Source organism: Sorghum bicolor, chromosome 7 (assembly GCF_000003195.3).
Source record: "Sorghum bicolor cultivar BTx623 chromosome 7, Sorghum_bicolor_NCBIv3, whole genome shotgun sequence".
Taxonomy (NCBI): Eukaryota; Viridiplantae; Streptophyta; class Magnoliopsida; order Poales; family Poaceae; genus Sorghum; species Sorghum bicolor.
Window position 1 is genome coordinate 10,085,543 of NC_012876.2, and position 25,815 is coordinate 10,111,357.

Below are 25,815 nucleotides of genomic sequence, written 5' to 3' on the forward strand. Positions count from 1 at the left end.
GTCGTATAGTCAGACGGGAGAAAGAGTGGCCGCAACAAGGATGCGTCTGCGCCGCCGACTAGGGAGTTAGGGTTTGGAAGAGTTGTGTGATGTTTATATACATGGCTTAGAATACATTCAATGGTCATAATCTATTCTCAAAGCATCAGAGCGTTGTGCGAGCCTATTAACCGTGCCGTGCCCGTGCCGGCACTGCGGGCTGAAGTTGCGGCCCAGGCATGACACTACCACCGGGCCGTGTCGTGCTTAGACCGTGCTTTTTAGTGTCGTGTTTGGGCCGGCCCATCGTGTTAGTGACAGATGGAAATCTATATATACCGCGCCGTGGCCCATTTGGATCTATCTGTACTTCTTGAAATGGTGGACCTGCTCACAGCTCACGTAGTCAACTTAGGATTGGTCTGTAGTCCCGAGAATGTAGGCTTCCATCCGGGCTACTCCTATTTAACTAACCTAACCGGTCCCCAGATGAGAGATCTAAATCTAAGTAGCCTCGGCGGCGGGGGACCGGTGCCGTCTCAAGCAAACGCGCCGCCCGGATCCATCCTCGATCGGCCATGAACCTTGTTACGGGGTCGGCGACGGTGGCGTACTACGGCCTATACATCTACCACCCCATCGGCGGCTACCCGCACGTGGTTCTCCCGCCCAGCACCATCGAGTCCAACGTCTTCGCCGCCGGCCCCCACTACTGGTCCGCCCGATTCGTATGCCAGACCTACGGCGGCCACCCATCCCTGTCCATGAGCCTGCAGCTCTGCTCCAGGGGCGTCAGCGTCAAGGCGTCCTGGGAGCTCAGCGTCATCGACCCACGATGCCGCTCCCTGCTCCCGACTAAGCTCTACGGTACGCCGCCGCTGTATTTTGAGGAGTCGGTGAACATGAGCTGGGACCTGGACTATGTCTTCCTAAGCGACCAGTGCTTTTGGTATGTCGATGGCGACAGTGGCCGGCTCGTCTTGCTGATCACGGTCACCGTCTTCCCAGACGACGACGATCCCGAGACGACGACAATAGGCAAGCAGATTGACGACGTGCCGCCGTCGGACATGCTGGACCAGTTCGGCGAGATCTTCGAGACCAGGGAGGGCGCGGATGTCACCTTCTCCGTCGACGGCGAGCTCTTTCCGGCGCACAAGATCGTGCTCGCCATGCGATCACGCGTCTTCAAGGCGCAGCTCTATGGGGAGATGAAGGAGAGCGTGGCGGGGGCGGCGCAGCCGATTGAGATCAGCGCCATGACAGCCGACACGTTCAGGGCTTTGCTCCGTTACATCTACACCGACGCTTCGCCGGCGAGCAGCATCGTGGATCAACAAGACGAGGAGGAAGACGGCAGCCATGGCAATACTACAAAGGTTTGGGAGCTGCTCACCGCCGCAGACCGTTACAGCGTGGAGCGGCTGAAGCTCATCTGCGAGCGCATTCTTTGCAAGAGGATCGATGTCGACAACGTGGCGGATACGCTGGGGCTGGCTGATCGACACCACTGCGGCACGCTCAAGGATGCCTGCATCGACTTCATGACCACTTCGTCTAGGATGGACCAGGTAAAGAAGACCCAAGGGTTCTTGCAGCTAAAACATTCCCACCCTCTTCTTTTGGTGGAAGTGTTAGAGAAGTCAAGCAAGTTTTAAAACTACGTAGCTACTAGCTAGCAAAACTTTTTGGACGGTTCCCAAGTTCCATCCACTTGATCGATCAGACAATAGAATGGAGAGAGTATTATATTAGCTAAGAATAAATTAATACTGTGCGTTGCTACAGTTATATATTACATATCATTTTTTAGTTGAACTGAGTTGTTTGACTATAATTGTATCCATTTCATTCTACCCTGTCTTTGAAGGTGCTCATATAGGTATGATTTGTGTGCCTGTGTTTGTATAGATGAGTGTGTATGTATATATTGTGATGATTGTCTAGTATGGAATGTAGGTACAATTTGCGTGCGTGTATTTGTATAGATGAGTGTGCGTGTATTGTGATCAGAGTGCAGCCCAACAAGGCCTTGAGTGGATGAAAATAAACCACGGCCACTGATGTGGTCATTAAGGGCATAACTCATCAGTTTCTTTCTTCCTCCTTTCTCTCATGACATGGTTCATTTGTCCCGTACCTATTTAACTATATACTAGGTGACTGTCTGTGTGTTGCAATGGGACAACATAAATTTTTAGAAGACATTTAGTATTGTTCGAGAATCATCACAAGCCAAAATGAACACTGGGGGGTTTATGTCTTTATGTTGCTAGATGTTTGCATTTTTTTTCAAGAAAAGTTCTTACTAAAACATGTAATCCATGTTTTGCCCAAAAACCTTGTGGTTTCTGAAAAGGTTCAAAATTGAGCAATATTATTATTTTTTTATTGTCATACACAGAATGTTCGTTTCCTACATGTGGCAAGAAACCCAGCCACCCATCAGCTGAGTTCCTAAATGGAAAAGAGGGAAAAAAGGAGGAAAAAATTGTCGAGTTGCATCGATATCTAGAGCTCTTCTACATAGAACCATACAAACAAAATTGTGAATCATGTGCCATGGAATAACTATTTTGGAACGTCAGAGGAGCCAAATGTTCTCTAAAAAAGAACAGAGGGTGAATACACCGCAATATCTATATCTAATATTTCTCTAATATTAAAGAGGCAAAATTTCAGTTAAAATTTTCGTCTGGTTAAAATTTTTGTCTGCCCTCTCCCTGCTTTGTAAGACTGGCCCACACAAATTTCTCGAGGCCCAACAAATTTTCTGGCTACCAAAGCACCAGTCATCGGAGGCTTTTTTTTTCAGCCCACTCGCTCACGTGAACCCACACCCTATATCCAGCCTGCTTGCGGCCCATTTCACTGGTCCATAGGCCTAGAAACAGAAAAAAAAAGCTGACGCCAAAAACAAGCACAGCAGGGATCGAACCGATGGAACCTTGGTCTCTAACGCCCCGTTTGATTCACCTTGCTAGATTTTAGCTAGCTAAAATTATTTTAGCTACTCTTAGATAAATAATAGAACTAAACTATTTTAGCTTATTTTTAGTCAATGTGTTTAGAACTTTAGTGACTAAAGTGACTAAAGTTTAGCTATCTAAAATTTAGCAAGGGAAACCAAACAGGAGAGTATTGAGAACACGAGGCTGACCACCAAGCTACATGAGCTTAATAGCTATTTGTCAATTCTTTTTCTATTTGTGTTTGAGAACCGAGAACTAAAGAACAAATTGATGACAGGATCACGCAAGAGAGTCATAGAGTAAAAATCTATTCCTAGCCATTATAAGCCATGGCAACTTTCCTAGTTTGCGTTTTACTTATTTCTTCCAGATTGAGACTCTTTTTTTTTTGCCATAGAAGACCAACAGAGGATCGAAACGCGAGCCAACACTTTGTTGGCCACAAAAAATTCTGATACTTTTTTTCCCAGTTCCTGCAGTCATGTTTTTTTATTTATCATGTTCACACGTTCAACTAAATATAGAAACAAATAGATTAATAATAATGTTTTTTTATCTGATTCTTTTTCCTAGTTATATTTCCTTATTTATCATGTTCACACGTTAAACTAAATGTAGAAACATATAGATAAATAATTATAATAAAAATAAAAAATAAAAACAACAAAATATATAGGCTTTGGACTTCATACCATTCACTGATGAGAAATAAATATTTCTGCCACCAAGTTATTAATGTATTAAAAACAAAACTCATATTATTATAACCTAATTTAGTCTATGGTCATCAAATTATGAAATTAGATCTTGAGTAGTTTGTTATCACTAAATAAATGTGCCACTAGCAAGTATGCACAAGTGCTATCGCTGAAAACGATGTAGAAAATCGAGGGTGGATCATCATACATAGTAGCCCTTGATATCAATAACTAATTCCACACTAACTTGAATTATAGATTTTTAGTGTGTTCAAAAGAATTCATGAAATTTGATACTTAATTATATTAGCATATTAATATTATAAAAAAAATAAACTTAATTATATCCACGAGCAAATATTTTTTGCTTAGCAATGTGAGAAAAATTAAGTTTATCGAAACCTTCTTTTCATTTGATACAAGCTTAGTTATACATTGTGATATTATTGCCAACATTTGCTTATAATTTGGATTTTGTCACAAAATTAAGTATAGTAGCTCTCAAATTTTATAATAAAAAGAGAAAAACTGTATAAGTAAATATGTGATATTTTTTCTCCCGTTGCAATGCACGGGCATGTTTGCTAGTATAAAATAAGACCAATACTCATTAACAACACAAACGTATATAGTCATAGGCACATCAGCAACACAATTGAGCACAACTTGTTTCAACTGAACTTTGATAAATGGTACATAGTAACAAAACTCAGGCCTACGAAACCACAAAAACAAGTGATGAACCGAGGATTAATAATACCCATAAAGGTTCACATTGGTGCCGCTGAACATGAACTCGTTGAAATGCTTTCCCCAGTCATAGTCTCACTATTAAGAGGATGTCGAAAAAACTCATCAATTAGTTTATCATAAAAGAAATAACCATCTGCTCGTGACAGTGCACCTGCTCCTCGATAACATCATCTATCAACTCTGCCCATCGCCGCTGCTGCCCATGGGCTGGTGTTGTTCTTCCAGGTACATCTATATATAAGATCGATCATCAGTTGTTCCACTTTCTCAACCTGCAAAATATTTACATGGTGACAATATTGTTGCAACTATAATATAACTGTTTTCATCATTATCGTTCTATGTAACTATAATAGATTATTTTTCCTATTTGGCAGTTTTATGTAACAGCTTAGCTCAGACATTTTTTTAATTTTTATCATTGCTCAAATTGTGGCATTGTTAATGGATCACCAAATTAAGCGGCCATTGCTACCTCCCCAATAGAGATCACTACAGTTGTCTCAAGCCCTCAAGGATGCATAAATTCCTCCCCTGTTACTTCTCACCTCGAGTTTGAGGTTAACGATGTTTAGACTTTAGAGCCCAATTGTTAGCCCATAATTGAAATTGTGATGCAATTCTGGCACATAAGGTTGCTACTTCTCTGGTCGGATCTGGATACCTCTACACGAGGGACGACAAATCCTCCACCAAAAAAAAAAAAGAGACATGGGGATGACAAATCAGAAAAGTTCCAAAAACAAAATCAGATTTCATCAACCGAGGAAGAGAAACTTGCCATTTTGGGCGGCGGCTAACCAATTTTGACGAAAAATAATAGTAACTGGACCGCCACCGATCTTGGAGCACCGCCGGCAGGAGCACGGTAGCAGGACAGGGATGTGAGAGCAAAACAAGAGTAATTTAATTGCCTTCGTTGCTGTCTTGATCCTCTGCTTCCGATCTTGGCTTCTATTTTTGGGTAGGAATGCCGGAATGCATACTCAAGTGGTTCCTGTCAGGCGTCAGCAGAGGTAAACAAGAGATTGCCCTCGATTTTTAGGAACAGGAGATTGCATGGAAAAGGAAAGAATTACCGAACGGCGAGCGGTGCAAGCCGTGCTGCAGAGGATCGAGTGTGCTGGTCGATCGAGTGTACCTGGGCTGCTAGCTAGGTCTGCGGGCTCTGCGCCAGAGATTCGATGCAAGCGGCCGGGACCATCACCGCCGGCCGACGTGAGCGACACCGACCACCACGTCGCCTTCGCGTGCCGCCGCGCAATCCTGGAGGGCGCCAGCGGAGGGTGACCTCGTGGTGGCCATGGCGCGGCGGCTGATCCGACACTGCCTCGACTCGCACCGCAAAGCCAGAGCGAATCGCGCGGAGGAGATCGATGGCAACGCACGCGGAAGAGATCCCAAGGTGTGGTCGACGGAGGGCGGATGAAAACTGTTTGGCACACACTTCCTTTGTATGTTGCTTCGAGATAGTTAATATTTTATACTAAAAATACATGAATCGTAAAATAAAATGAAAATAATATAACAATTAAATATCAATATTAAAATCATATTTAATAAAAACAAAGTTTATAAAATTAACAGTCATATGTGTAATACTATACACAGGTTCAAGTATATACTTGCTTAGCTAACACATGAGCGACTCAGTTACATCATAGAAAAATTTACAAAACATGAGCTAATCTCCCTGAATTGCCCTGATGATTGGAGCAATCCATGATTGTTGGTTGGCGCCCTCCTTCCATAACTTCACAAACTCTTGGCTATCAGTCTCCAGGATAAGTTGCAGCACCCCTTGTCTCACGCTAGAGCAGCACCATCCCCGCAAGCCAAAAGCTTCCAGGTCAATGCATCAAAGCCATGGGGGTACCACCTCTCACCCGTGCTCCAACAAAGAGACCTGGGTCATTTGAGAGAACCACCCCGGACACTCTTGTCCTTGTTCTAGATAGAAGGCCACATCCGTGTTGCACTTGAGCTAACCCTCCCGTTGTGGGCGCCATTGCTGCACAGGATTCCCGTTCTTCTTCGAGCTCATTAGCTTTGTTCAGGTTCCACAAGTCAAAAGTTGTGTCAAGTGACCAATCGAACCATAACATTAACCGGTATATGAGTATCACAGTGTCATCGCTAGTTCCACTATTTTAGGTGGGGACTCATCATCCCCTGGTCGTTGCATAAAAAACATCCAAAATTGAAACACAATGTATCTACCATTGAACTTGGAAATCAAACTAATAGGTAATAACAAAAAAAAAATCTACAATTCATTCCACTAAGCTAAAACTAAAGTTTAGATGGATATGCCAAAATAGGAAGTCAACAATGACGTTCACATCCTTTTAGCCGATGACAAGATTAAGATTAGAAAAGACATGAAGTGTTTGGGTTTCGAGCTGCTTACCTAGAAAAGCAAGATCAGACAAAATATTGTCTATTTATGAACTAAAAAATAATTAACACTTTGTAGCAACAAAATACACTCACAGTAAGAATTAGGCCTTGACGATCAAATATAGTGCCCATTGAATCAAGCACATGTATCTCGTATTCTTTGGCATTAACCACGACAATATACCAGTGGGTGTGTTCAATGTTTATTGGAATAAACACCTAAATAAGCATTGTACATATTGCATTAGACAAGGATATATTTTGTATACAGCAATAAATCATAATATAAATTGATTTTTACCATGTCATGGTCCAGGTACAATAAAACCCTTTGCTCAATGGTGCTAACTCTATTCTTGTCATGAATGGAATATAGCTCCTCTATTTTAATTTTATCATCACCATCCCTCTTGGCGATACCGGAGATAAGAGAATTCTCTAGGAGGACCTTACCACAAGGCCTCAACTTCAGATGATATTGAGCCCTTATAAGGTAATGTATGCATTTATGACCTACACAAGTTAACAGGAACTGTAAATATTTGGAAAAATATATTTCATATGTTACAAGTAATGGTATGAACTGGTCATCTAAAAATGCTATGATCTGAACATTTAAAAATGCATTCAGCTAAGAAAGGAACTCCATGTTCATCCTGTCTTTGAAAGCATCATCGATGAGCACAACTTGTTCCTTTCTAGGTTTTAAGGGATTTTTTAATAGGTTCAATAATGTCAAGATCAGCCTGGTTGCAAACATAATCTATGAAAAAAAGTTGTGTAAGGAAGACGACACGTGTGAAAAAGGGAAAACAATTACCTTCCAGGATAGCCACAATTGAAGCTGATTTTTCTGATTTACTATCCGGTGATGTCTCTTTAGATTCAATTAATGGAAGTCCATTATCTTTTTTCTGTATTATTAAGCATCTCTTCTTGGTTACCATCACATTTTTGCTACAAAAAGCAACTTGTCCCAAAATATAGTGAGTTCATGACATCATAACAAACAGTGGAAGTTTATCTTTCAAGACAAGATCAAGTTTAGTACGGTTTACCTTTGGGGCAAAACATTTGTGGTACTGTTACTATTGTGGCTCTTTTTCCTCCTATTTTGCAAAATTCTGACCATAAAGCACGAAAGTAGATTAATCATCAATTTTTTACATACTGATGAGGTCACAACAGGTCAAGGAGATAAGGAAATAGTATTTATTAACAGAAGCAAACTTATGAACATTGTAGTAAGCCATTCTATCAACAATGAATTTTGACTTATTGAGAGCTCTAGAAATCTTTTTGCAGGTGATGGTTTATGACTATATGCTATCAACAGTGAATTTTGACTTTTCGCATTTGATTTTTCTATCGCAAAATTTCTTTCATACATACTGATTTTAGGGTTTGCTAGGTATGAGACCAGGCTGCTGATGGGTATCATTAGATTATGGACCAAAAAGTATTTACAAGAACACACACACAACAACAAACTAAACAGACATACAGGTTGAAAACAATGAAATGGAGGAAATTATATGTCTAAATTTTAGTTGTAAGAGATTAGTCATTCTTCGTATTTTAAGAACACCTAAAAATACGGATGTGGATAGAAAAAGACTGATTTCTATTTTTTAAGTGCCGGTAGATAACAAGTAAACTGATTTCTATTTTGTTGGCCATAGAATAAGAATGGATCAACTTAATATATTTAAACTTCATCAATAATAAAACTTTATATAACTAAGTTCTTCTATTATTATGGCAGACAACCTCTTTGCCGAGTGTCGAGTGTTTTGCCGAGTGTCGGAAAAAACACTCGAGCCTTCTTTACCAAGCGTATACACTCGGCAAAGAAGCCTCTTTGCCGAGTGTTTGTAACACCCAAAAAACTGATTTCCAATTAATAGGATTTAATTTAATTTAATTTAATTTAATTAAGTATTTTTGTGGGCATTTAATTTAGTGAATGAATAATTTTTGTTGAAAATAAAATTTAGCATAGGATTAGTAACCTTGACTGTGCATTCATGCTAGAGCATATTTTACTTTGTGTTGATTTACCTTGGCTAGAATTTAATTGCATTCAAAACTCTCTTTAGAAAAGGCTTTGGAAAATAAAATAGAAAAGGAAAAAAAAGAAATGCACACCCCTCTCCCCTCGGCCGGGCGTGGCCCAGCCCCCCCCCCCCCTCTCTGGCCTGCTGCCCCTCCCCCGCAGCCCAGCAAGCCGCGGCCCAAGCTGAGCAGCCGCGCACCCCCTTTCCCCCCTTTTCTTTCTCTTGGTCACTGGCAGTCGGGCCCCTCCTCCTGGTCGCTGACGTGCTGGGCCGCCGAGCGGCATAATCTTCTCCTTCCTCGCGCGTGACCGAGAAGGATTTCCTTCTCCCCCCGACCGACTCAATCCCGAAATCTGCGGGATATTCCTTGCCTAATGCGTCAACCGAGCGCTATAAAACGTCCTCCCCAACCCTGCAGCTTCCCCTTTGCATCTCCGCGCGATTTAGCAACCCTAGCCGCCATTTTCTTCAAGGACGCGATCTCGCCGAGAGCTCGGAGCTCGCCAACCCTCTCTGCTCCTTCCCAGGCCGAGCCGACCCCATAGGTGAGCTCGGGGTGAGCTTCTCTTCCGCCCGGCGTTTTTCTTTTGATCCCTAGCGACTGGAAACGGAAGATCAGCGGCGCCGGTGAGCTTCGAGGGCTCCGGCCATGGCCACCACCGCGCCGGAGCAGGGAGCCGGCCGCCGGCCGCCGGCCCGCCGCTGCCCCCCCTAGGAGCGCCCTGGACCGTCCGTTTGGAGATCGACGGCTCAGAAACAAAGATACCTCTTCGGCTGGAAATCTTGCTAAAGAGCCCCCGCTCTTTTTAAGAATAAACCCGCAGCCCAAAGCGGAGTTCAAAAATACGCTTTCTCTTTTAGAAAACGTATTCTTCATCGGTTTGAACTGGAATACGCTTTCCGCTATTTACAAGATTGCCACTGATTTTAAATTGCTCATAAAATATTCATTTTAACTCTGTTTTTGTCCGTTCAAATTTTGTTGGATTCGTATTTACGAGCTCTACATGTTAGAAGTAATATTTCACTGTTTTGAAACTTTTAAATTCTGCAGTAGCATTTAATTAATTATTTCTCTATAGGGAATCTTGGAAAATGCATAACTCTCCATTTTAATTCCGATTTTCGTGAACTTTACGTTTGTGTGATCGTAGCGCTGCGTAGATTATTTTTTATAAACTTTTATCTTTGATTTCTCACTGTTGGTGTAATGTTCTAATTATAGCTTGTTTGCTTTGTGTATGATTGTCTACATTGGAATGCGTATTGTTGATTGATGTTTGGGAATAGTCGGTGAGCCGTACGTTGGTGAGCAAGATCAAGCCTTTAAAGACCAGCGGACTCAGGAGAGCTTTGATCAAGGCAAGTATAACTTGGGATTATCCTTGTTACCTATACACAATTAATACAATATTTATCATATGCATGCTATCACCTTGATGACCTTAGCAAAATTATAGATGATTGTTATCCTGAATTCTTTGTCACCTATTTGAAAATGCATTTGGGTAGTTCTTGCTAGTGCTTGATTATTAATCCATGATCTTGTAACATGAATATTTGAATATACAATAAACAATAAAATAAGCTTTCTAGCAACTTGAATATAAAGGGTGGAAAGAACTCTGGCTTTTGCTGGATTGATCTTGACCCTCCATAAGGACTTATCCCTTGGCAAAAGCTGGGACAACTCGTACAACCATGAGGGCTATATGGCTGTGGCTTTAGCTCAGTATGAAGAACTTTTCTAGCTTGTTAGAGGTTACCCGAAAGGGCGGAGGGGCTGAACCGTTTTGGGTATAGTGTGGCCTCTGTCTGTATGTGTATAGCCTGCGAGTCATTGTGCTATCGGAAGGGGGCTCTATATCTGCGCGCAAAGGAAACCTTGCGGCCCTAACATGTTAGACGAACTTTTGAAAGGCTTCATAGTGATCCCTGCCGACCTCCCTAGGAAGAGGGTTAAGAGACTAGCTACCTCGAGCGAAAGGGTAAATCATGACTCATGGTACCTCTGCAGAGTGTTAAATCTGGTATACTAGCCGTGCCCACGGATACGGGCGGCCCGGAAAACTGACGGAATAGATGGACACTGATGAACATGATTAATAATGATAAATGATGGTTTATTATGTTGTTTATATGTGGTATTCTTAATTCTTGTATACATTGATCATGTGGTTATGAGATTATTTATGCTACCTTGATATTTGCTATCCAATGATTAAACATGCTATCAACTATTAAAAGCTAAATGCAGTCAAACCCGTGTCAGCTATTTGAGCCTCATGAACCCCTGGTTATACGTGTTGAGTACGATATGTGCTCACTCTTGCAATTTCCCAACACCTCAGGATATGATAATGAAGATGACTGGAATGAGGACTACCGTTATGAGTACTAGGTTTGGAGTCAACCAGTCAACAGTGTCCCTGTGTGGAGCTTCCGTCGAGAGCGTTGTTTACTTTATCATTTTTGTATGAGACTATGTGATATATTATATTCCACTATGTAATAAACACTGCAATGGTACATTTGAGATTTGTCTGCTTATGTGTGCGACTGTTTCTGGGGCACATATGAGTCTTTTATGCATCCTAATTTGTTCTTAAAATATGGGTGTGACAGTGTTTTTCTAACACTCGGCAGAAAAGCCTCTTTGCTGAGTGTTTTTTTACACTCGGCGAAAACCTTCTTTGCCTAGTGTCAAACGACAAACATTCGACAAAGAAAATTTTAAATCCAATTTTAAACACCTAAATGAATTCAATCAAAAAGTTTTCAACTACAAAGTTATATAACTTTTCAAGATTTACAATCTTTAATTTGGTCATTTCTTCATTTGACAAAGTAAAAAAAAATTTGTGCAAAAAAACCACGACTTGCAACTTCGATTGAGACGGGTGGGCACTGGCTGTTGGGGGCCTTCCCCAAAAAAAATTACCTATTTTTTTGGGGTTTTTTTCTTTTATATCTTTACCAAGTATCGAGATTTGCCAAGTGTCCGACATCTAGCACTCGGCAAAGAAGCCCTTTGCCAAATAGGGCTCTGCCGAGACCCTTATACCGAGTGTGGCACTCAGCAAAACCTTTGCTGAGTGTAAACGTGGCTTCACCTGGCTGCAATAGTGTATTAATAAAATTCTAAGAACTTTTAGAGCAAAGTCGACAGTTTTGAGAATTTTGGAATAAGTTCAACATTTAGCTTCTAGTTTCACTGCATGGCATAATAAGTTTTCTATCAGTATCTGGAATAAGTTTCAATGCAATCAAGAAGTATCTGGAATAATTTATGAACTACCTTGGCATAATAAGTTTTAATGCAAAGTGATCATGAACTATCTTGGTAGAGAAATCAGTCTTTCATTAGTAAAATTCAACAACTCAAGTCAAAGACGATGGATTCACAGGTTGGCTTTGCGATTTTACAGAGGTCTCGGTGGTCCCTTTCTAATAGGTAAATGAGTTCGGGACTACATGATCAGGAGTATATCAGTAATTGGGATAAGAGAAATAAATGTACCTCTGCTAGTTAAATTTGCGAGATCTCATGTCTAAGAAAATAAACATGGAGTAACAGTATTTGGGGCAACTATCCATTTGATGACACATAAAAGAAGAACCATTACACGCCAACTTAGGCAAAATCTACAGCACCATTCACCCGTCACCACATATTCAAAATGAGGCAAAAGCCATATCACCGCATACTTAAAAGCACTGCCACAGCAAAAGATAGTTCCAACAAAATGCTAAGACTCAGCTTTTCTCCATGACCATTATTTATTTTTGTTTGATTCGTGGAGAGTTCCTGCCTTCCAAGTTCCAAGAAGGCATTAGTCTTTTGTCTGCAGGTTGCAGCAGCTTCTAGGAATTGAAGCAACAGTGGCAGCCAAACCTGCAGCGATCAGGTGAATGGATCTCTTGCTCTCCATTAATCCTGTAGAAACAATCAACTAAGTAATTAGTAGATAGTATTTAGGGATGAAAACGGATCGGATATCGACGGATATCACCGATATCATATTTGTTTTCATATTTCTGGTCGGATTCGGCTTCGAATACGGATAATGTCAATCATGTTGGATAACATACGATTGTATGTCGATATCATAAATATACGATTTAAGTATTCGGATACGGATACGGTATTGGATGTTGAATATTCGAACTCGGATACGGGCTGAAACTCTTCTAAACGAATTCGGTCTTGAATACGGTCGCAAAATATCTATATCGTTTTCATCCCTAATAGTATAAATGAAACAATAATATATCTCCAGTAAAACTTATAATTACCATTTTTATTTATTAAAATATTCCAAAAAAATTTATAGCCTTCGGCCTCCATGTGATAGCCTTCCACAGCCGTGTGGCGTGCAGCTCTCGGCCTCCATCCACTGCAGTTCAGAAATGTCGGCCTCATTTCATAGAAAATAATACTATCGCCAAGACTTGAGATGAGCAATTTCATGTATGCGACCTTGAGATGAGCGGCCTCCATCCTATGTATTACTAACCATCCTCCGTTAGCAATTTAAGCAATTTCATGTTGGTTACATGAGATGAGCAAATTTCTTATAACGACCTTAGAAGATCGGGGCCGCTTACCTGCAACCTTCAGAAAAGTCATGTCTTCATGCATGCGACCTTCAGTTTTTGTTGTTAACAGCGGAGGTGCTACAAGTAAAATCTACATATTCGTCGGCCTCCTCGTGGAGCTCTGCGGCAGAACCAGCCTGACCACCACCTTCGGCACTTGGCCCGCTCCATCTCCATGCCAGCTCGCCTAACCTTCGTACAGCACCACCGGCCAAGTCACACGACTTACTGTTAGAGTACTATAAGAAATGTGTTAATCCATGATGAAAATTTTCTGTCACAGATCACTAAAAAACCGTCACTATACAACATTTGTGACGGTTTTAGAGATTGTCATGGATTGAGCGTCATGGATTAACTCCCGTGACGGTTTACAAAAAATCGTCACACAGACTAATGGAATCGGTGACGGTTTTAAACCGTCACGGCAGAGCCCGAAGCCTAGTTAGCCCAGCCCAAACCCATTTTTTGTGACGAATAAAAACTGTCATAGATGAATTGCCACATCATTGTGGATGCTTACATGGAGGATGACATAGATGATCGTGGGCATCCTAGCCCATTTATTAACAGCCCAACATCAACATGGACCATTTTTTGGCATATTTTCAGCCCATTTCAAATATATTTTCAATCCATTTACATCCTATATTAAGCCCACTTACATTCTAGTTTTGGCCCATTTTTCAATTTTATCTTTTAGCCAATTGTTACAGCCCATACAACATACGGCCACTATTAATAAATTTATTACAATATTATCCAGCAACATATGCATTCTAACTAGTGGCAACGCGCGCCCCTGCACGCGATCGGAAGGGATACTGATCATCATTGTTGGAGAAGATGTAAAGGGTACAATTATGGATGTCTATATTTTATTCATTGCTGGATCTAAAATCAGGCTTATATACAGCGAGCATCATAGACATCAAAGTAGCTATATAGAGCAGTCCACGTGACAGTCATACATATTAGGCTATTACATCTGTAGTTCTAATGGTAATATGAAAGCACTGCAGAGTGCTAGGCAGCGATATTACACAACATTAGTAGAATGCGGAGAGAGGCTAGTTACTGTGAGATGTGGTGTACAAAAGTATCTGATAGTGGTAGGCTTAAACATTACATAAGGCATGGAGGTTGTGGACTATAAATTTTGTTGAGTTGAGGCAGAGACGGTACGATCAGCCAAAGTTCATGTTGTGATTAGACTCCCATCCATGTTCACACGAAAGACTTTGAAGATAGAAAAACATGTTGGTAATAATAGGAGCTTTAAGAGAGGTAGATATATATCCAGAACATGTATATTACATTTTACACGTTTTTTTATACCGGTAGTTGTGTGTCTATAAAAGGTTCAATAAATAAGGAAAAGTCGACATAAAAAATAATGAAAAAAAAAATCAGATCTTCAAATATCTTCTTAGAACCGGTGTCTATCAACTTAGTTTATGGTAATCACCGGACTGCAATAGAAGATCGAGAGAATATGACTGTTACACATACGAAATATATGTTTAGTTCATAGACTGGAAATTAGATAAAGCTGTAGCCAAGTATATACAGGCAAAAGTTTGGTTCCTGGTGTGGAGTTAAGAACTGTTCAAATAGAGAGGCACATAGTTAATCACATGACACAAAACAGTAGTAGTAGTTTCTAAGTGTACTGGAGATAACAACATAATATACATCGTTTTTGAAATATTTAAACAGGTCGCCATTTTTTGTCAGGAGTTAGTTATATTAGAGGCTTCAGATAGCCAGGTGAATATAACTTTTTTTATCACCCTATGCAAGGGAACAAGATGCTCTGCAGAATAAAAGGTTAATTTCGGCACTCATGTATAATCTAATGATTAACACAGAAAGTAACAAGGTCTTTGCTACCAAGAAAATATAATTTAGACCGGCAATCTTAAGAACATAGTACACCGAAATCAACGTTCTTAGCCAAAGAATTAGAAAAAGCACTCGCAGGCAATACACAACCTTAAATTGACCAGTTCTTTTTTCTTGGTACACAACCTTAGATCGACCAGCTCATTTTTTTGGAAGGCAAGCTAAGAAATAGTGCTCATGCTCAAACATTGGTAAGAGTCGTAATCTTAGCTTGTACCTGTATTAATTAATCAAATTGAAAAAAAAATTGAATTGTATCTGGAGGTAACCATTAGGAGTCGGAAAACTGGAAATGAACAGGCATTTTATATTTTCAATGAACTAATAAGTGTAAGTAGATAGTATCATATATAAGTGAATGATACACACACTGATCAATCAACTAATCAGCTTCATAACTTATTAGTGATAAAGCATTAGTTTTTACCATTGTTTTCTAAAAGAAGCAAGCTTCACTACAACATCATTATTTATATAAAAAAAGTGTTAGGAGGAATGAAGGCATGGAGCACAATTATCCTGAATTAGCTTCATACCTTTCATGGAGCAAGATTGCAAGAGATATTAGATTGAGTAGGAGAACCTCTGGGCATGGAAAAAGGAAAGAGCAAATATGATTCATCTTGTGTCACGACATAAGAGAACATATAATCAAGTAAAGGATAAAAGAAATCATCCAATTGGTCTCCAAGTTGATGGCATAGGAAAAATATAAAAAATACTATAGAAACAAACAGAGGAGTCACCCAAAAAAACAGAACAAACTATCCCAGCCCCTCTCCTTTCTCCAATAAGCCAAGGACTGAACTTGGATAGTAGTAATGTGAAATTAAAGATTGTATTGCCTTTGTGACAATGGAAGGATAAGCAGCAGCAACAAAATGGACACTACACTAACGCTGCAACAGGGCATGATGAGCAACTGTGGTAGAGCAGCCATGGAAATTGAACTGTAAATGCATCTGTGCGTTGCAGTCAGAGAGTAGACGACACAACTGATCATCATCATGTCTAGAACCAGCTTGCCTCTGAGGGTTTCTTCGTATGCACACTGCCACAGCCCAGAGAAATCCATTATCTTAATAATTATAGAAGCGTAGTCATGTAACTATCCATACAAAATCATCACATTGTTAGTGGCAGTGTTTTTTCCTTGCATAATTTATCGGGCAATGTATTACAATTTAAAGCAAATAACATGTAGCTAAATTTAAATGATAGCTGATTTAATTCTCATAGGAAAAAAAGACTCAAGCAGATGTGAAAGTTCTCAGAAAATAATTTTACAGGATTAATTGTTTAAGTGAATATTTATATAGTGATCATAATATTTGGACAAATTATACTAATTTATTAGATGAAACAACCATCTTTAACAATGAGCTTATATTATAATTTATAATCCAAGCATGACCAATTAAGTAATACAAGAACAGACCACTAAACAACATCAATGGTTAGTTACCATATATAGATTAATAAGATGTATGTATGGCTAATAAAAATGAGAATAGCGTGTATCGACAGTAGTATAATGGTCACATCCATAATCAAGTTTTTTTCTCTAGTACTAAAAAGCCTAGATCTAAGTGAAGACTAACACAGGCATAAAGAAATCAATCAATCATCATAAGGAAAGAACAACAGACCTAAAATTTTATACTCACACTGATCAATTGAATTGCAGTACAATGTTCAAAGAAAGGAAAGAATATAAATACATAGCACTAAGGCAGAAGGTAGCCTGCAATATTATCTAATCCTTTCGACAAGCTACAAAGTTTAATCTCTGAAGTGACACAAATACATGTGAGTTTTTTAAATTCTAGTTGCTGATTCGTGATGAAACCTATTTGAAACCTCTACACCTGTAGCCATTTGATTGGAACATGCTAAAACAAACATCAAAAGAACAACTGAAAATGTACCAGAGGCTACCTTTCAGGTCAGAGATAGATTGAGGTTGCTGATCTCGGATAAGTTGACCAGCATCCCTTGTCTTCATGAAGCCATTGTGCCCCAGTACATGGATTGAAATTTGTCTAGAAATTAGAAATTAATTGAAGACAGAAGGTAATGAAAATGAGGAAACTCACATGTAGTAGTCCTGGCCGACGGTGAGCACCTAGCAAACCAGGCAGTCCTGCCATCGAGCTGAGTCATCAGCGCCACCACTGCTGGAGCAGCTTAGTGTCATATGCTCCATTTAAAAACTATCAATTTATATAAACAGAGAGTAGGTGCTAAAACCAAGAAAAATAGAGCATACGTCATTGACAGGTCCTAGCAATTTGTATTGGTTTTTAGACTATAATCTGGATCACACAGACGAAGATGCAGTACTAAAAAGAAATAGATTTGGAAAAAAAAAACTAAAAAGAGAAACAAGGAAGAACATGTACCTAAAGTTTCCTCAAGATCTCAACTGCAGTGTATGAACAGCACGTACCAAGCACACATCCACAAGACGTTCCCATCCATGCATGCCGCATCCCTCGCCGCCAACGTAGCGAGCGGATGCCTTGATGCCACATCCGGTGGGGCAACGAACGGATCCAGGCATGGAGGCCTTTGATCTAGACAACAAAAAAAGGTAGCTAGGGCTCTCAGAATTGTCGAATATAAAAAAATATAACGACAAACACAATGGTTCATATTTTATGAACATTTATAAGTTTATGCAGAATGAATTAATATATGACAACAAACAAAGGGAGTATCATCGCACCTAGAATATTTAGAATAAAAAAAGGTAACTACAAACAGAAGGACTCTAAATTTATGGACATGTATGAGTCAGGAGCACATTGTGCATTTAACCATTTAACTTAAATCTGGAAATCATCGCAGGATGGAAGCTTAAAATTCCAAATTCAAGGTATCTAAATTTATGGACATATATGAGTCGGGAGCACATTCTGCGTTTAAGTAAAAATTGGAAATCATCGCAGGATGGAAGCTTAAAATTCCAAATTCAAGGTATCAACATGTATCACTGTTAGACAATTATTTTTATACAAGGAAAAAAACGTTATGTAGCACGCACTAACGATGACAATAATATAGATTAAAAGTAGTACCTTAATTTGCAAAATCAATCAGAGGCATAAGCATCACAACAACTATCTGAAGCGAGGTCGTCAGAATAGGCAAGCAACGCTTTTTCAGAATGGATCCCAGGCACAACAGTCCGAGTAATTTCCTGAAGCACATGAAACAGATTTTAAAAGGGTTAACACACATGAATATTTACCTACTGAAAAAATAATCGGAAGGGGGAAAAATCTTTAAAAAGGGGGTGTGTGAAGAAGAGAAGGGTGAGAAACACGGACAAAGAGTAGGAAAAATAGTACCTCAATTTCAGAAAAACTCTCTGAAGTAACTGGGTCTGAAAGGGCAGCAAGCTCTTTCTCATAATCCAGCCGAGGCACAACAGTCAGAGTAGTGTCCTGAAGCACATTAAACAGATTTGATTAGGGTCAAAAGTACGATTGGGATTGGGGGGGGGAGAGGTTTGCACCCCCAAGCGACGGAGCCGGCGATTTTCAGAGTACGATTGGGATTGGGGGGGGGGAGAGGAAACGAATAAGAAAGAGCAGGCACCTGCGCTTCTCCCAATCTGACTATGGCATTGCACCCCCAAGCGACGGACCCGGCGATTTTCAGTGGTTAGGGCTTGGATGCAGCACTCAGCAACGCCGCCGGCGATTTTTACTGCCTACGGCTAAGATGGGGCACAAGCGACTGAAGCCAGAGAGGAAGACTGTGGAGGCGACAAGAACGAAGCGGAAGACAAAGCCACGGAACTGAGGAATGAGGAAGGCGAAGTGGAAGTCGAGGGGTCATCGGAAAAACAAACATTTTTTTCCACTTCAGCCGTCGGCAACCTGTAGGAAGGAAGCACGTATACCATTGAACAGTTAACCACGTACGGAAGTACTAACAGTCGTCCGATACGGATCAAACAGCCTAAATCATTTTTTGCTATCGTGGCCACCGTGATCGCCTAGGAACGAGTTCCGAATTAAAGAGGTGAATATTATAGCTATTACAAGTCTTGCATCAACTATCAATATTATTACATCCATCACAAATTCACATCAATCAGATTCAACTAGTTGCACAGTATAAAGTCTTTTCGGTGTTTTTGCTTTACCAAAATCATATAAAACACCAAGTTCATCAATTCCACTGTTCTTGCATGAAACTACATGTTGCAGCCCATGTCTCTATACAAAATCACAACAAAACATGAATAAAAATGATCTAGCAAAATAACAAGTCCAACAGCTAGCACAAACTTCCTGCACCAGACAAGTTCATGCACAAGCAATCTGGTGGCAGTGGTAAGAATGTGCAAATACTGCACAAGCAAGAAAGAGGAGCCACGAGAAACGACCAAAATACTATCTCTTGACTGAACCCCTCTCCTTTCTTCATTCGCCCAGAATCGCAGCCTACATTGGAACACCAAATAGTTAAGGTCAGGAATCACATCGGTCGGTAAGGCTAAATAAAAGTTCATAAAATGGCAGCAACTTTATATATGAAAAAAAATTATATTCAATAGTGAGAGCTCATATCGATTGGCAAGGCTAAAAAAAAAGCTTATACAATGGAAGCTTAAATTTTTACAGAGGTAATGTTCTCAGATACTATGACTGTCCGAATCCTAATCCAGAGACAAAATATAATATATTTACAGAGATAATGTTGACTGCTCACATGAGTGTAAATTTTTAAAATTAACCGCAATGAATAATAATTGGCATAAGGTCTAACAAAGCTGACAGGGAATATAGTGCTGAACATACAGAAGCACGAATTACCAAGGCTGCAAGAATGTGGTTGTTGTTGGTACTTCCCTATGCACATTAGCCAAGGAATTATATATCTGAAAGAGCTAAAAAAGGACAAAAAGTGAGGTATGTTTAATCCTACATTAGACAAATAAAACAATTGCTAAGGTGCTGTGGCTCCATGCGTCGCTGCTTTATTTAGATCAGCTAAGCAAATTCATTTCTCAAGAGGTCACACAGATCAAATAATAAGAATAAAATTTCCCACTTAACCCACTAAGAAACACTTCAGAAGTGCATCACATACCATGCAGAATTAGTTGGTATGGCTAGAATATTAGGACACATGCTAGAACTATTTCCAGTGGCAATTTTCCTTTTATATCTGTTTGTGCTACTACTATAAGCAGTAACAAGCATATCAATATTCAGAGAAAATGCTTCATTAACTCTACATCTAGTCTACTAGTTATTATTAATTCGAAGAACATGTGCTGCTCTATTTCTGCTCAGCAATACGTTCGCTATTTGAAGCATGCAAGCAAGCAAAAGGAACACAAATCAATGAGTTCCTGCATCCACATAGATGAACTCACTCTTAATCTCCCCGAGCGCAGAGCAAGCCGTAGCTAGCTGACCGAGCGCCGTGTACTGAGTGATGACAGCCACCTGCTCCCACGAGACCTCGGCAGCAGCCAAACTATCCCCTACCGCCTGTCGGCAGGGGCACCTCGTCCGTCACCGCGAGCGCTGTCGTCATGGCCGAAACTCCATGCGCGAGGTTGTCGCCCTCCACCGCTCACTACTCAGATCTGCAGCGATGGTCAGTGTACGTAACGAAGAGGATGGGGCACCTTGCGCTACCTCGCGTCTCTAAGGGTTGGTCGCCACTGTCGAGCGGCTCGGCCTCCACGCAGCCAGCGCATCTGCAGGGGGGCGCCGCGTGCTGCCGGGATCGATGGAGCCGCGCGTGTCCGCACACGCACACGCACACGCGCATCTGCAGGGCGGCGCCGCGTGCTGCCGGGATCGATGGAGCCGCGCGTGTCCGCACACGCACACACGCACACGCGCATCTGCAGGGCGGCGCCGTGTGCTGCCGGGAACGTAGCTAGCAAAGGACGGATTGGAGAGGAACTGGCGAGTGGAGGACCGAGGAGAGGGAGAGGCGCAGCCGCAGCCGCACAGGAGGAAGAGGGCACGAGCTAGGGTTCGGGGATTTTATCGGACACCGACTGCATATCAGTCGTCCATGTTCCGATCCAACGGCCAGAAGATCATGGGCCAAACAAGACCGATGATGTTGGGGCACATAGTAGAGGGCTGAACAATTATAAAAAAGATATAAATATATTTTGATATTCAAAAAATATATAATTTTAGACTAGTAAATGATTTCAAACGAAAAGGTAGTAAACAACAAAGTTGCAGAAATCATCAAAATCTACAACTTTTATTTTGGTTATCTCTCTATCCGTCTTTGTTTAAATAATTAAAAAAATAGAATTTCAAAATATGATAACTTCAAACAAGATTTTGAAATAGCAAATGATTACAACTAAAAAATTCATCACCAACAAAGTTGTACAACTCATCAAGTTCTACAAATTTTATTTTAGTCATTTTTTCATCCGACAAAGTTTGAACCATTCAAATTTTGAATATTGAAAATTTGACACCTCTAGACGAGTTTTTGAAACCCTAGATGATCTTAATTTGAAAAGTCATGAATACCAAGATTGGTCCATTCATCAAGATCTACATTTGATACATAGGTTATTTTTGCATTTGACAAAGTGTTAGAAAAGTGTAGTTCTAAATCCACAAGTCTCATATATAGTTTCAGAAAGTCTATGTGAGATTCAAGACTTAGTGACTAGTGTTTACTAACAATTTGTCAAATGCAAAAATAAGCCATGTATCAAATGTAGATCTTGATAAGTTCTAACACCCTTGTATTCAAAAATTTTTCATTTGAAGTCATTTAGTACCTCATTTGACCAAGTTTGACCAAGTCACATCTTGTATTTTTAAAACACGTGACAAGAGTTTACTAAAACGTTTTCGAATGGTAAAATTAACTATGTATCAAATGCGGATCTTGATGATTTCTAACACCTTTGTATTCAAAAGTCTTTCATTTGAAGTCATTTAGTGTCTCATTTGACCAAGTCAAATCTTGGATTTTAACAAAAAGACACTTTGTCTGCACTAGAGATTGTCTCAACTAAAAACTAATGAATACAAAGAATGTCAAACTCATCAAGATCTATATTTTGTATACTGGTCAACTTTTTATTTGACAAAGTTTGGACCACTTAAATTTTGAATTTTGAAATTTTGACAGGTTCAAACCAGTTTTCGAAACCCTAGATGGTATCAACTCGAAAAGTCATGAATATCAAGATTGGTTCACTCATCCAGATCTACATTTGATACATAGGTCATTTTTGCATTTGACAAAGTCTTAGGAAAGTGTAGTTCTAAATCCACAAGTCTCACATATAGTTTCGTAAAGTCTATATGAGATTGAAGACTTTGCGACTAGTGTCTACTAACACCTTTTCAAATACAAAAATGAGGTATGTATCAAATGTAGATCTTAAAAAGTTCTAACACCTTTGTATTCAAAAGTTACCCTACACTACAAAAGAATAACAGAATCATATTTTGCTACATTGGATAAGCTAGCGCAATGGTAAGACGTTTTGTTTTTAACATATTTACCAGATGCTAGACAGGGTCCAAAAGCTAATAGAATCAAATTCAAGCACAACAGAGAAGTTGGTGCAATGGTAAGGTCGGCAGTTTTTGAAGTTGCACATTCTGGGTTCAATTCCCATGGTCTGCACCTTTTTACCCCTATTTTTGCTATTTACCAAAAGCTGCGCCAAGGCCACAACGTGGGTGGGCATTATAAAACAAAAAGGCCTACTATGATGCTGGGTTGGTGCCTACTGTGAAATAAAATGCTGCTACTACATAAAAATACTTGAGTGCACATTTAGACATGTTAGTAGCTCAATTGGTAAGACATGTTTCTACTTTCTTGTAGGTTTTGTGTTCAAATCCTACATAGCAATTTTTTTTGTTCCCATTCTCACTATATGAGACCCTTTTTAGTTTTGCCATGTAAAAAATATACATGTTTTTTCAGATAAAGAAAAAAATAATTTAATAGATTGTCTTTTGGGTTTGATACTTTTGGCAATCACATTTTCTATTTTTCTTTGCACAAAATATTGGTAGCGGGCCTATTGTTTTGGGCTAAAGAGTATGAAAAATTCAAAATTCATACACTGTGACGATCCTGATAAAATCGTCACGAATTAGTGGGTTGGGAATATCCAGTGGGCTCATCCTTGACGAAAAAATGAATATCGTCACGAATTACATCTGGTAGTGGTTGTTAGTGACGGTTTGTAAATCTGTCATTGAGAAATCGTCACGGATTAACAAGTTTCTTGTAGTGTTCTAAACGCACAGTACAAGAACATGAGATTTCTGAGCTAGCAAAGTCAGAGGTGCCGGCGCCTAAGGTCATAACTCCTGTCAAATTCAAGGTGCCAACTGCAGAAGACTACAAGCATATCCCAAAAAGTACGTGTGGGTAAAGCCTCTACTCAGTCGGGCTAAACTTATGAAGAAACCAAGTGGTATAAAAAAGTTTCATGACTGGTACATGAGAGCCTCTTCTGCTGGCATCGACACCATAAGCATGCACATACAACAAATAGCATTTCTCAGCCAGAGTACTGACAAATGCATGCTTACATTTGATGACATGTGGGCACTGATGAACCACGAGATGCTAGATGTACAAATCGTAACGGCATTTGCATTGTAAGTGTTACATAGTTACACACATTGTAGTTGCATCAATTTTCAATCTATGATATGCTTCTGTCTTGCAGAACGTTATATGATCAACAAGATTTGTATTTTGGTTCAGACTTTAATTATTGTGTCGAAGAAAGGAATGCCTATCTCTGCACAATAGATATAGCCGAAAATCGGCACACATTCCGGATCAGGAATGATAGCACAGAGGTATAGGGTTTGAAAGGTGCAGAACGGGATGAGAAACTCCGAAAGTTGAAACTTGATTTTGAAGCCAAATACGCCTTCTACATTGGACATTCACTAATAAAGTTTCAAGACAGGAAAGCGGTGGTGGTCCTGTACCCCACTTTGGGTAAGTGTGAGTTTACAAATATCTATCTAAACTATTCCAATGCATAAATGCATCATGGATTTCATTCGATCAGGAACCACTGGATATGCTTCATCATTTATCCCAAGGAGGGAAGGGTGTTGGTACTAGACTCCACAGATTACTCGAAAGAAAGTTATGCTCCATTCATCAAACTGCTAGAGCTGTAAGTCAAGCTATGCATGCATACTTAAGCATAGTGAGAGTTTGACAATAACATGGTGATTCTATTTGAGATCATAGGGCATACAGGTTCTATAAGATAAATCATGGAAAGTGCGAGTCCAAGAGACCAGGGCAACCATTGGAGGTTATACATAACTGGCCGATACGTATAAAAATTTACTATTATGAATACAAATCATACACATAGGACCACCGTTGCAACTATAATTAAATAACCACTCTCCTGTTATACAGTGCATGAAGCAACCACCCTTATGTGTCCTCTGTGGCTACTACGTGTGCGAGAACATGAGAGAGAACGGACAATATGCAAGGAACTCTGATAAGGTAATATAAGTAATAGTCTATTAAAGTTTGAAGTCATAAAATATATAATGTTTATAAACTTTCTTTGCAGGTATATAAGCTAGGGACGGCGGAGCGCATGGACGAACGTGCTTTAGACAACATAGTTGACAACATCTGGTCGTTCATCTTGAAGCATGTCATTCTACATGAAGGCAAATATCATGATGATGAAAGCCAATTATCCAGGCCACAGTTCCGAGTGCTGATTAGTAAGCTCAAACTTACTAAAGAGGGTTATTAGAGGACAGAAACAAACTTTGATGTATATATATGATGTGTGATGATGGATATACTCTTGTAATTAACTTTATGTCTTTGAGCACCAAACTTTGATGTATACAAATGTATGTATGAGATGAAGTATTTAAATTGCATGTTGCTATGTTTGAAGACCAACCAATATCAATATATTTAAATAATAACAATAAAATATTAAATAAATAAATAAATAATATATATTTTAATAGGTTTCCACAGGCGGCTCTCTTAGGAAACCGCCTGTGTAAATGTACATTTACACATGCGGTTCCCAAAGAGAGCCGCCTGTGTAAACGGTTTCTACTGTCGGCTCTCAAGCAGCCGCCTGTGGAAATGAACGATTTCAATTGGCCCCAGCGCAGGCGGTACTGGAAAACACCTGTAGAAATATGTTACCAACCGTCTGTATAGTGTGCCCATGTGTACTAGTGAGCGTCACAGATTTTAGCTCTGCCGTGTCGTCATCTAGGGACTGGATCACTTGCGTCATTCAGCTCGGGTGGGTGGGTCGGCGAGCTGGAGGTCCTCCACACTACATCTACGGCCTTCGCATTGGTCTAGCTCGGTTGGAGCCTGATACTGGGCTGTGATCCAGCCCCAACCCCACTCCAGCCCTATGCGCTTTAGCACACAAGCTAATCCCACCCC

The 25,815-nt window shown here is 40.1% G+C and overlaps 1 protein-coding gene and 3 long non-coding RNA genes across 5 annotated transcripts; 1 reads left to right on the forward strand and 3 right to left on the reverse strand.

Annotated features, from left to right (window-relative positions):
- LOC8086078 (BTB/POZ and MATH domain-containing protein 2) lies at positions 558–2,043 on the forward strand. The gene is made up of 2 exons (XM_002444023.2): positions 558–1,550; positions 1,993–2,043. Exons 1-2 carry the CDS (start codon positions 558–560, stop codon positions 2,041–2,043), a joined length of 1,044 nt encoding a protein of 347 aa, XP_002444068.2.
- Positions 4,260–5,826, reverse strand: LOC110437365. 2 transcript variants are annotated; one of them, XR_002455462.1, is made up of 3 exons: positions 5,544–5,826; positions 4,951–5,399; positions 4,260–4,674 (listed from the first exon to the last, which is right to left on the reverse strand). It is a non-coding gene; the product is annotated as an uncharacterized LOC110437365 (long non-coding RNA). The 2 variants fall into 2 exon arrangements; XR_002455461.1 differs by having other exon boundaries at positions 5,482–5,826.
- LOC110437158 lies at positions 16,000–19,389 on the reverse strand. The gene is made up of 7 exons (XR_002455301.1): positions 18,967–19,389; positions 18,717–18,812; positions 18,444–18,565; positions 17,766–17,939; positions 17,460–17,537; positions 17,302–17,362; positions 16,000–16,414 (listed from the first exon to the last, which is right to left on the reverse strand). It is a non-coding gene; the product is annotated as an uncharacterized LOC110437158 (long non-coding RNA).
- Positions 19,482–21,362, reverse strand: LOC110437157. The gene is made up of 3 exons (XR_002455299.1): positions 20,759–21,362; positions 20,193–20,266; positions 19,482–19,820 (listed from the first exon to the last, which is right to left on the reverse strand). It is a non-coding gene; the product is annotated as an uncharacterized LOC110437157 (long non-coding RNA).